This window comes from Bos indicus, chromosome 10, assembly GCF_029378745.1.
Source record: "Bos indicus isolate NIAB-ARS_2022 breed Sahiwal x Tharparkar chromosome 10, NIAB-ARS_B.indTharparkar_mat_pri_1.0, whole genome shotgun sequence".
Classification (NCBI taxonomy): domain Eukaryota; kingdom Metazoa; phylum Chordata; class Mammalia; order Artiodactyla; family Bovidae; genus Bos; species Bos indicus.
The window spans coordinates 4,760,721-4,773,102 of NC_091769.1; the positions used below are offsets into that span (position 1 = coordinate 4,760,721).

At 41.2% G+C, this 12,382-nt stretch overlaps 1 protein-coding gene across 4 annotated transcripts in view; it reads left to right on the forward strand.

The window, feature by feature from the left end:
* Nucleotides 1–61: 61 nt before the first annotated feature.
* AP3S1 (adaptor related protein complex 3 subunit sigma 1) overlaps nucleotides 62–12,382 on the forward strand; it is a 75,763-nt gene continuing 63,442 nt past the window's right edge. The window contains exon 1 of one of the 4 annotated variants that reach the window (XM_019968034.2): nucleotides 62–265. In XM_019968034.2, coding sequence (XP_019823593.1) covers nucleotides 197–265 — 69 coding nt within the window. In that variant the 5' untranslated portion in view covers nucleotides 62–196. Of the gene's footprint in view, nucleotides 266–9,901; nucleotides 9,923–12,382 lie in introns of those variants that run through there. The other 3 variants (XM_019968033.2, XM_019968032.2, XM_070796834.1) reach the window with 3 other exon arrangements.

Consider the following 12,382-nt stretch of genomic DNA (forward strand, 5'->3'; position numbering starts at 1 on the left):
ATTTCCGCTTCCCCCCGTGCCAACCCCTCCCAAGCCCCGCCCCATGCAAGCCCCGCCCCGAATCTCGGGGGCGCGCGCGCGCGCGTGTGCGCGAGGGGGCGGGTGGGGAAGGACAGCCGGCGAGATCCGGAGGCGAGGCTCGCGCGCCCGCCCCCGCCCTGGCCCCCAGCTCCCACCCGGTCCGCCCGGCTCAGCCATGATCAAGGCGATCCTCATCTTTAACAACCACGGGAAGCCGCGGCTCTCCAAGTTCTACCAGCCCTATGTGAGTGCCCGCCGCCGCCGATCCGGGCGAGGGGGGAGTCGTTGGCGGCCGGCAGCGCCCTCCGGGCGACCCCCTCAGGCGCGTCGCGGCCCTTCTGGCGCCCCGGCCGCCGCGCGCTCCTGGCTGTCAGCCTCCGGGTGGGTGTGCCGGGTGCCCACCTCCCGCCGCGCTCCCTTCCTCCGACGTGGCTTTTCTCAGGCGGCTCCTCCGCTTGTCTGTGGGCTGGGTGGCTTCCCGGCTGTGCGGGCGAGGCCCTGGAGACTTCCCGGTGCGGGGCCGAAGCGGGTCCGGCGGCTGCAGCCCACCTGAGCGCGCGGGGTTTGCAGCCCACCCGGGTTTGCAGCCCGCTCCTGTTAGCAGCCGAGGGAGACTGTTAGAGCCGGTTGGTCTGGCAGCCCCACCTCCCCGACTCCCAGCCTTTCCTGCCTGACTTCTTTCTCTTCTCCTGTGTGGACAGATGGGCTAGTGTTTTGTTTTTTTTTTTTTTCCGCTGTAATCCTCTTGTCGCGCAGGAACTTTGGCTTCCTGCGTTTGGAGAGACCTGCACGCTCTGTAGTCTCTCCCGTAGGCTGCCATACGTGATCGAGTGCTCAGTGTGACTTTCCGGTGTCTCCTTTTTAACGACAAAGATAAGTGAGGACCTAACGTTTCTCTGTGGCTTTTCCCCTAGCGGCTGTATTTTATTTACTCCTGCATTAACTGGCGAGGATTGTTTGATCAAGTAGAACGGCGATGCTATACCTGAAAGTGACCATTTCAGCGACTGGTTTGTCATTTTTCTACGTAAGGGAGTTTGCCCTAATTTATAGTTTTTCTTCTGCTTGCAGAGAATAGTAATATTTGTTCAACTCTTTCAGAAGTGTAAATATTGTGGGAAAACGCAGGTTTTACGGTAATAATTTACAAGTAATTTATCACTGTTTGATGGAGGGTTACAGACCAGTGTGCCTATCTGAGGGCAAAATTTACCACTGTGGAAACACAAAATTAGGCTCTCAGTGATAGGATTAATGTGGACATATGACTCTTGTTTATTGTTGCATTATTTATTGTTGTATATAAGTTTGTATTGGACATTTTGCTTAGAGCCAGAAAATGAACTTTCAATTAAATATTGAAACTGTGCCACGGCTAACACTTTTATGCAGATAAATCCCAGATGGAAGTCATTCCTGCCTTTAAAAATTAAATGTGACAGTTTCACTTTGCCTGAAATGATAATGCAGTCTGTGTGGAGGTGTTAGTTGAAGTGAGAAATCTTGAGCTCATTTCTCATATCCGTAAGTAATTTTGCTTTTGCTGGCGATAAGTAGAAAAGAATATTTTCTACTACTCCTGTTTCATTTTAGTGTAGTATAATTTCCATCCTAATACGTTTAAGAATTCTACATCATTCTTTAATCCAGGATAAAATTCTAGTTGATTTTTCTGAATGGAAAAAAATCCCCTTGATTTTACATTGTTACCCATTTGCCTTAAATACATTGTTGTGCTAGCCTTTCCTGAAGGTATCTTTCTTTGAGCCATTTTGTCCTGCCATCCATTTGCAGTGTAGAAACAGTATGTTCCAGTTGTGAAACAGAATTTTAACATGTGTTTCTCCATATCTCCACTTAATAATTAAGCGCTATTCAAAGTAGAAGGTTTTGTGGCTAATCCATAATATCAGTGTAACTACTCCTGTAGTGTAGACTTTAACTATGTGCAGAAAAATGTGTCGAATTTGAAATGCAGAAATACCTCTTTTCTCTTGTCCATTGCTGGCAACAGAAATATCTTTAACCTTTACTCAGGAGGTAGCAGTAAGGTTAATGTGGAACAGTGGCAGCTCTGGTGTCATTTTGTTGTTCAGTCGTGAAGAAATGTCTGACTCTTTGCGACCCTGTGAACTGCAGCACTCCAGGTTTTCCTGTCCTTTACTATCTCGCGGAATTTGCTCAAACTCATGTCCATTGCTAAATGACTGGTGTGGCTGGGAGTAGGTTGCTAAGAGATGTAAAAGAAGAATCTAGTGGTCACTGAACATGAGGAAGTGGGGGATGCCAGGAAATGTTATTACTCTTTCATAACTCGAGTTTTGCCAGCTTTTTATTTATTTTTGTCATTCAGGAATAATTTGAGATTATTTGTATATTTGCTTGCCATTTGATGGCAGAAATCCTTTTCATTCAATCAGTTCATTTATTCAGTTTTTATTCCATCAGTCAGTTTGTCAACAAATACTGATTTCATGCCTACCGTGTGCAGGCAGTGTTTTAAAATTTGGAGGTGAACAAACAGATAACTTATGCTTTTTCAGCTGGGACATAGACAAAGCTAATAAGTAGAATATATACCATGCCAGATAGTAATAGGTGCTGTGGGAAAAATAAAGCAGGGAAGGGTGATAGGGAATGCAAAGGTGGCACTTTAAAATAGAATAGTCAGATAAGTTTCTGCTGAGATGGTGATACTTGAGCAAAGACTTGGAAGAGGTGAGAAAGGCAGCGTTGCAATTATCTGGGGGAAATTCTTTCCAGGCAAAGGGAGAAGTAGGTGCAAAAGTCCTAAGGAGGGAATGGAAGAACGTGTCCTGTTGGAAGAACACCAGGACTAGCATGGCAAGAACAGACTGTCTGCAGAAGGAGGAAGCAAGGCCTGTGTGTATGGGGCAACAGAGTTTATTCTATTCTCACTGCCTGCGGTGTCCTTCCCTACCATTGCCAGATGCCCAGGTTCCAGGTGTACCTCATCACTTAAGCATCCGTTGAAGCCTTTTTGTCTTGCTTAAAGATTCCTCTTGGTTCTTAGGATTTTATTTTTATTTTATGATGGTATACTATTCTGTTTCAGATTGCATAATTCCTTGGTGCATCCTATACATTCCTTAATGGAAGGTATCAGGTTTTAAACAGATTTGGCAACCCACTCCAGTGTTCTTGCCTGGAGAATCCCAAGGACGGGGGAACCTGGTGGGCTGCCGTCTATGGGGTCACACAGAGTCGGACACGACTGAAGTGACTTAGCCGCAGTAGCAGTGTTACCCTCTGCAATCAACATTAAGCCTTAAATATAAAGAACTCTGTATTTCTTATTCCTTCCAACTCTAAAATTTAGTCTTTTTATTAACTGAAAGTTTTAAGAATCCATGTCTTTAGGACGGAAGTAATGAGGAAACAGCTGTTGCTGCAGCTGTTTTGGTTTTTAGTTGAAAGAGGCTTTAAGAAGTACATATCCAATAACATTGAGAGTTTTGAGCTTAATTTATTGAGGGATATCTAGGGATGTGGTTTGGGTATCATTCCTGTACTCTGATAGGATGCTGAGCTTTGAGTCCAGCAATAATGATTTGACACCGAAGAGTTTGAAAACTGTTTAACCATGCCAACCAGTTTCCCTTACTGCATTGAATTTCTATTTCTCATTTATTCTCCCTTATGATACAACAGTTTGTATTTACCCTTTAATAATACAGATTTCCAGTTCTTGCTATAATAAATATTTAGATTTGATGGTGCCTCCAACCTGCTGTTCAATGTATGGGACATATAAAGTCACCCTCGGTTTTCTAAACTGATGTTTTTGGTTCATTCTGCTAGAATCAGACATGTAAGATTTAAAAAGTGGACTCAGAATTCATTCACTTTTGTTTTTCCCTCCTGTATTCTTGAACTGGGCTTCCCAGATGTCGCTAGTGATAAAAGAACCTACCTGCCAATGAAAGAGACGTAAGAGATGCGGCTTCTCTCCCTGGGTCGGGAACATCCCCTGGAGGAGGGCATGGCAACCCACTCCAGTATTTTTGCCTAGAGAATTCCATGGACAGAGGAACCTGGCAGGCTACAGTCCATAGGGTTGCAAAGAGTCAGACACGACTGAAGCAACTTAGCACGCAAGCACATCCTTGAACTTGACTGCAGAAATTCAAATGTTTTTCTTGCTTTACTTCTTTAATTGACATTTAGCCACAGCGACTTGGCAACAGTAAACTTTAGTGTTTTAATATTTGCCTGGCAATATTTGTATATTACTATAAATCACTAAAGAGATTTATATTTCATAAGCCATATATATATTTTATATAGCCATCAAGCAAGGAAAAAAACCCTTGGGTTATGATTCTCATGTTATTAATGCACCATGGCATATCCTTTGGTGAATATCTGTAATAAAATAAAAGTGTTTTCCTTTTATATGAATTATTGTAATGGTGTCTACAGATTTAAGCAATTGTGTATTTATAAGGGTATACACAAAGTACAAAGAGGAAAGTTTTCAAACTATTACATACATGAGTTGTCTCAACATTCTTATAAACTATATCTGATTATTAAGTTGTTTTTCAACTAAATGAAAGCCCTAGATAGAATGCTTATATTGTTCTTTCCTTTTTTTGAATTTGTTTACATAAAAAATATAAAGTATAAGTATATATAACTATTTTTCTTTCAAAAAGTTCTTTGAGAAAGATGCATTGGTGTTGACTGATGTCTTTTTTTGCAGCTATTAAGACATTGTGGCAAGTGGGATAGTTAAACTTATTTTTATGATTGTATGTCAACAATTCTAAGTTTAAATTTAGGTATTATCACATATTAACACATAGTATTTGACTGGTTTGTTAACAAGATAATTCAAAATTATTTTATTTCCTTCCACATGAGTTAGGACACTTTTGGCTATACAAATTGAGTTTTATGTAACCTGACTCCAATTTGCTTTAAAAGGAACTTTGTTAGGATACAGAATAGGAAATGCAGACTAATAGACAAACTCCAAAATTATTTGATTCAGCAAATCAATGACTTCACTATAAATCCAGTTTCTTTCTCTTTCTCTGCCCTGCACTTTACAAAGTTGATATCCAAAGGTTGATTTCCTCCTTGAAATCAGTTATAATTAATAAAATCAACAAGGAGAGAGAGATCTGTTCCTATAATCCTAGACTATATCTTTCCCTTCAGTCTGGGTGGTTCTACCCAGTCTGGTTAGAGTAACTGGGATCCACCCTTACACCTCAGGCTTCCCTTGTGGTTCAGCTGGTAAAGAAGCCACCTGCAATGCAGGAGACCTGGGTTCAATCCCTGGGTTGGGAAGATCCCCTGGAGAAGAGAAAGACTACCCACTCCAGTATTCTGGCCTGTAGAATTCTATGAAGTGTATAGTCCATGTGGTCACAAAGAGTCAGACACGACTGAGCGACTTTCACACTTTCACTTACAGCTGAGGATGAGGGTGGAAATATGAAGAAAATTGGTATTCTGTTGGAAAAATGGAAGAGAGGAATGGATGTGGGTAGGCAAAAAAGTATCCACTATTCCCTCTTCATTAGTTCGGTTCAGTTCAGTTCAGTCGCTCAGTCGTGTCCGACTCTTTGCAACTCCATGAATCGCAGCATGCCAGGCCTCCCTGTCCATCACCAGCTCCCGGAGTTCACCCAGACTCACGTCCATCGAGTCAGTGATGCCATCCAGCCATCTCATCCTCTGTCATCCCCTTCTCCTCCTGCTCCCAATCCCTCCCAGCATCAGAGTCTTTTCCAATGAGTCAACTCTTCGCATGAGGTGGCCAAAGTGCTGGAGTTTCAGCTTTAGCATCATTCCTTCCAAAGAAATCCCAGGGCTGATCTCCTTCAGAATGGACTGGTTGGATCTCCTTGCAGTCCAAGGGACTCTTCAAGAGTCTTCTCCAACACCACAGTTCAAAGGCATCAATTCTTCAGCGCTCAGCCTTCTTCACAGTCCAACTCTCACATCCATACATGACCACTGGAAAAACCATAGCCTTGACTAGACGGACCTTTGTTTCCCCATCTACTTCCCATGAAGTGATGGGACCAGATGCCATGATCTTCATTTTCTGAATGTTGAGCTTTAAGCCAACTTTTTCACTGTCCACTTTCACTTTCATCAAGAGGTTTTTTAGTTCCTCTTCACTTTTCTGCCATAAGGGTGGTGTCATCTGTATCTCTGAGGTTATTGATACTTCTCCCAGCTATCTTGATTCCAGCCTGTGCTTCTTCCAGCCCAGTGTTTCTCATGATGTACTCTGCATATAAGTTAAATAAGCAGGGTGACAATATACAGCCTTGACGTACTCCTTTTCCTATTTGGAACCAGTCTGTTGTTCCATGTCCAGTTCTAACTGTTGCTTCCTGACCTGCATACAGATTTCTCTAAAGGCAGGTCAGGTGGTCTGGTATTCCCATCTCTTTCAGAATTTTCCACAGTTTATTGTGATCCACACAGTCAAAGGCTTTGGCATAGTCAATAAAGCAGAAATAGGTGTTTTTCTGGAACTCTCTTGCTTTTTCCATGATCCAGCAGATGTTGGAAATTTGATCTCTGGTTCCTCTGCCTTTTCTAAAAGTAGCTTGAACATCAGGAAGTTCACGGTTCACATATTGCTGAAGCCTGGCTGGGAGAATTTTGAGCATTACTTTACTAGTGTGAGATGAGTGCAATTGTGCGGTAGTTTGAGCATTCTTTGGCATTGCCTTTCTTTGGGGTTGGAATGAAAACTGACCTTTTCCAGTCCTGTGGCCACTGCTGAGTTTTCCAGATTTGCTGGCATATTGAGTGCAGCACTTTCACAGCATCATCTTTCAGGATTTGAAAGAGCTCAACTGGAATTCCGTCACCTCCACTAGCTTTGTTCGTAGTGATACTTTCTAAGGCCCACTTGACTTCACATTCCAGGATGTCTGGCTCTAGGTCAGTGATCACACCATCGTGATTATCTGGGTCAGGAAGATCTTTTTTGTACAATTCTTCTGTGTATTCTTGCCATCTCTTCTTAATATCTTCTGCTTCTGTTAGGTCCATACCACTTCTGTTCTTTATCGAGCCCATCTTTGCATGAAATGTTCCCTTGGTATCTCTAATTTTCTTGAAGAGATCTCTAGTCTTTCCCATTCTGTTGTTTTCCTCTATTTCTTTGCATTGATCGCTGAGGAAGGCTTTCTTATCTATTCTTGCTATTCTTTGGAACTCTGCATTCAAACGCTTATATCTTTCCTTTTCTCCTTTGCTTTTCGCTTCTTTTTACAGCTATTTGTAAGGCCTCCCCAGACAGCCATTTTGCTTTTTTGCATTTCTTTTCCATGGGGATGGTCTTGATCCCTGTCTCCCGTACAATGTCACGAACCTCATTCCATAGTTCATCAGGCACTGTATCTATCAGATCTAGGCCCTTAAATCTATTTCTCACTTCCACTGTATAATCATAAGGGCTCATGTTATTTCTTTTGAATAGATATTTTCTTCTTCTCTGTAATTTTATTTTATTTTTTTTTAAAGATTTATTTTATTTTCTGGTTGGAGGGTCTTCATTGCCAAAGACAGGCTTTCCCTAGTTGTGGCAAGCGGAGCTTCCCTTTGCTGTGGTGTGCTGGCTTCTCGTTGCATGGCGTCTTCTGTTGAGGAGCACAGGCTCGAGGCACAGGGGCTTCAGTAGCTGCAGGAGTGGGCTCAGCAGTTGCGGCTCCCGGGCTCTAGAGCCCTGGCCCAGTCATTGTGGCACGTGGGCTTAGTTGCTGTGCAGCATGTGGGAGCTCCTGGACTAGGGGTCAAACCCGTGTCCCTTGCATTGCAAAGCAGATTCGTAACCACTGGACCTCCAGGGAAGCCCCCTTCTCAGTAATTTTAGATTGTTTCTGAGGATGTTACTGTCAAGACTAGTTCTTGGTACTATGTGGTTCTGAACACGTGACACAAAAAATCATACTTAGTACTTAGTTCAAGGTATTCCTTATACCAGTGGAATATTGAAAAATTCAAATCCTAATATAATCACAATTTTCGTAGGTAGTATGCTTAAAGACTTGCTTTTTAAAAAATTAAGATTAATAAACCTGTTGCCAATTGTGTTGAAAGGAAGAAATAAAATGTTCACCATCACAGTGATTTTTGGTTTGGGGGAAAAATTATAGTCCACTCCTCTGCCTTTCAGAACAGAAAAAGGCCTTGTATCAGGTGGCAGTATTATATTTCTTTGGTTAAGCTGATTGCTAAATTATTTATTGTTTTAATTTTTAAGTAAATTTATTGTGATTACATGAAAAATATGTAAGTATTAAGATCACTAAGGTCATCCTTGATTTCACCACCCATAGATAACTGTTGCTATTTAATGTACTTCTTCTCTATGTCTTCTTAAATTTTTTCTCTAGAGTATCCCAATGAAGAGTATATCCCTTTTAGACACTAATAACACAAAGAATGCGTTGAAGCTGTCATTGGATTTATAGAACACTTGTGGCTTTAAGATAACCAAATATTTTAATGTCTTGCTGTTAATGTCGTGTCACTAAGTCATGTCCACCTCTTTGCAATCCCATGGACTGCAGCATACCAGGCTTCCTTGTCCTTCGCTATCTCCCAGTGTTTGGTCAGATTCATGTTCATTGAGTTGGTGATCCTATCCAACCATCTCATGTCTAGCTGTTTGATTATTAAATATTTAAAAATGCATAATGTATGTTAATTGTATTTTAATAACTTGCATGTATTTTTTCCTCCATATATATCTTCCTCCCTCCCCCCATAGAATTGAACTTACATAAGTAACCTGAGTGTATCAGGGCCCTTCCCTTTTTTTGATTCTGAAAGGAAATCTTTGCTAATTTTTGTGATAAAGTCAAGGGATTCCTTCTTTAGCACTTGAAATTGTCTTTGTACTTTTGGGTTACTGATTTTTTCACTGCTGCTGCTAAGCCAAGGCAATTCTGGCCCTGTCAGCCTTCCTCTCACCAACTCATCTGAACTGCAATACAGATTTTCAGCTTTCTTTGCTAAAGGGTCAGGAAACTCTCAAGCTGTGTAAGAGGAGTAAAGGCCAACATTCTAGCTATCAGGTGTTAAATTCTTAAGACTCCAAGGGGAGACACTTCCAGGCTTAGTCCTTTGAAAGTAAGAGTGTCCTTTTGGGATACTATCTGACCTGCCCATTGCACTCTCCTTTCTCTTCTCCCCTGCCCATATTCCTTCAACACATGTTTATATGTTGTTTTGTATGCCCCTGTTCTAAGCTCTGGTAATATTGTAATGCGTAAGACTGACAGCCTCCCTGCCCTATGGGTTTATTAATACTTTCCAGTGACGACAAATAAACAATAAATGAATTATGTCAAACTGTGTGATTAGTCTGTGAAAAAAAAAATGAAGCCATGTAGGGGGATAAAGAATGATGGGGAGAAGCTATCTTAAATAAAATCATCAAGGAAAGACTCTTTACAAACCTGATGTTGGAGAAGATGAACTGTATGAGATGAGGGAGTGTTTGAGAAAAACTCAGGAAAGAACGTTTCAGGCAGAAAGAGGTGTAGGATCCCTCAGACGGGTCCACAGTTGGTGTGGAGGAATAGCGAGAAGGCAAGCGGAGTGATCGCAGGGAAGAGTGACCGGAGATGAACTGAGAGAGAGAGAGAGAGAGAGAGAGAGAGGGACTCATGCCTGTGTCAAACCGCGCCTTCTCTTCTTCGAGTCTTTCAGTCAGATGACATCATCCCTGTCGTGCTCTCCACAGGAAGAGGCGTTTCTCCTTGAATCCCACTTGTATTTTGCATGGTTGAACACTGCCTCTCGCCTCTGCAGGAGAGGTAGTGATGCTCCCCTCTGCTCAATTATTTTCTTCTCTACCTGGTTTGGAGAGGCAGGAGAGCTCGCCCAGCAAATGAAGGTAAAAGTGAGCACTCAATTCTGTGCAGCCTCTATATTAATGAGACCAGTGATCAAGCTGGTTTCGTTTCCTAAGTAACCTGTGAAGTAACACAGCTCAAGAAGAAAAGTATTTATCTTTCTCAGACATCTCACAGCCTTAATTATAGATGAGCAAAATCTCTGTGATGCCTACTAGACCAGCTCTGTTATTGTGCCAGGAAGCATTTCCATCTTTTCTGCTTTGCTTGGAGCCTCCCAATGCAGGAATCCATGGCTGTCAGTCGCTGTTCTCTTTGTTAGCCAGGAGCAAAGGGCTCTTGATTGGTGTCAGACCCACTGTTTTGTTTTGATGACTGTGTGCTCGCCAGTTAAGTGGGAAAGACTTTGAGTTCATCCCACCGCACATGTATTCTGCCATTACCTGTCACTGGTAATTCTTAGTGTGATTGTTCTAAAATGATTTTTATGGTGATAAAACATTTGTAACAGATTTACCATTTTAAGTATATAGCTCTGTGGCATTAAGTGTTGTGTAACCATCACTACCATCTGTCTGCAGAACTTCTTCATCTTCCCCACTTGAAACTTTGTACACTGTTAAACACTTAACCCCCCCGTTGTCCCCTTCCCCCTGGAAAGCCACTGGCGACCACCATTCTACTTTCTGTCTCAATGAATTTGGTTAAGAATCTCATGAAAGAGAAATCTCGCAATGTTTGTCCTTTCATGACTGGCCTCTTTCACTTGGCAGGCACGTGGTATGCATGCGTGCTAGGTTGCTTCAGTCGTGTCTGACTCTTTGCGACCCCATGGACCGTAGCCCGCCAGGCTCCTTTGTCCATGGGATTCTCCAGGCAAGAATACTGGAGTTGGTTGCCATGACCTCCTCCATGGGATCTTCCTGACCCAGGGATTGAACCTGTGTCTCTTATTTTTCCTGCATTGGTAGATGGGCTCTTTACCACTAGTGCCACCTGGGAAGCCCTTCACTTGGCATGGTGTCTTCAAAGATTTAACAGTGTTATTGCATGTGTCAACTTTTCCTTCTTTTTCAAGGCTGAATAATATGTATATATGCACGTGCCATGCATTATTTGTCCATTTGTCTATTAATGGATGCTTGGGTTCCACTTTTTGACTGTTGTGAATAATGCTGCTGTGAACCTGGGTGTTAGGTTACACTTCCCTGTTAACTAGTGATGTTGAGCGTCGTTTCGTGTGTTTACTGATCGTTTGTATATCTTCTTTGGAGAAATATCTAAGAACTTTGCCCATTTTATAATCAGGCTATTTGGTTTCTTTGTTGTTGAGTTGCTTCTTATCAGATACATGATTTGCAGATATTTTCTCCCAATCAGTGAGTTGCTTATTCACCCAAGGAGTGGTATCCCTTTTCAAAGGATAGTGTCTTTTGATGCACAAAATTTTTGCTTTTGGTGAGGTCCATCTTTTTTTTTTCTCCTGTGCTTTTGGTATCATATCCAGAAAATGATTTTTTAATGACTATATAATAGTTTATTGAATCATATATCATAATTTATTTAACCAGTCTTCTGCTGTGGACTTTTATTTTGAAAAAGGTTTTTTAAAGTGAATATTGGGTAAGAAAATACTTTCAAAACCTGATGCATAATAAAAACTCAGTACTTGTTACCTAAATTAATAATAACTTTTGTTGCTACTTTTATTATTACTACTTCTTGTTACTTCCTATCCTTGGTTGGAAAGTTATATAGCTAAGGGACTATAGAACAGTCCAGAGATTGTTCCTGGATGTTCTTTCTATTTCCTCAAAATGAATCGTCTCTTTGTAGACCTTGTTTTGGAGTGAACTTCCTTCTAATTACAAAATGCAAAGTTCTACAAGATTCTTCCAGAGAAGAGAGTTTCATTGGGAGGTGTTTTAAACAGAAAGCTAAAAAACTTGCCCTAGCTTTTTTTTTTTTTTTTTTTTTTAATTTTAAAGAATTACCTAACCTTTAAAAAAATCTTTAAGGTATAATTTATAATTCACATACTATAAAATTTACTCATTTAAAGTGTATATATAATTCAGTGATTAAAAAAAATTTTTTTATTCATGGCTGTATTATGCAACTATCAGCATAATATATATTTAGAACATTTTTATCAAACCAAAGGAAACCTCATACCCATTAACAGTCAATCCCTAATCTCTACTCCCCCCAGCCTTTGGGCAACTATTAATCTATTTTCTGTGTATTTAGATTGGCCTATTCTAGACATCTCATATAAATGAAATCATGAAATATGTAGTCTTTTGTGGCTGACGTCTTTTCACTTAGCATATTTTCAGGATTCACCCATATTGTAGCACGTATCAGTACTGCATTTTTATGGCCAAATAATATTCCATTGTATAGACATACCACATGTGTTTGTCCCTTTATCAGTTGATGGATGATGTTTGAACTGTTTCAACTTTTTGACTACTGTGAATAGTGTTGCTATGAACATT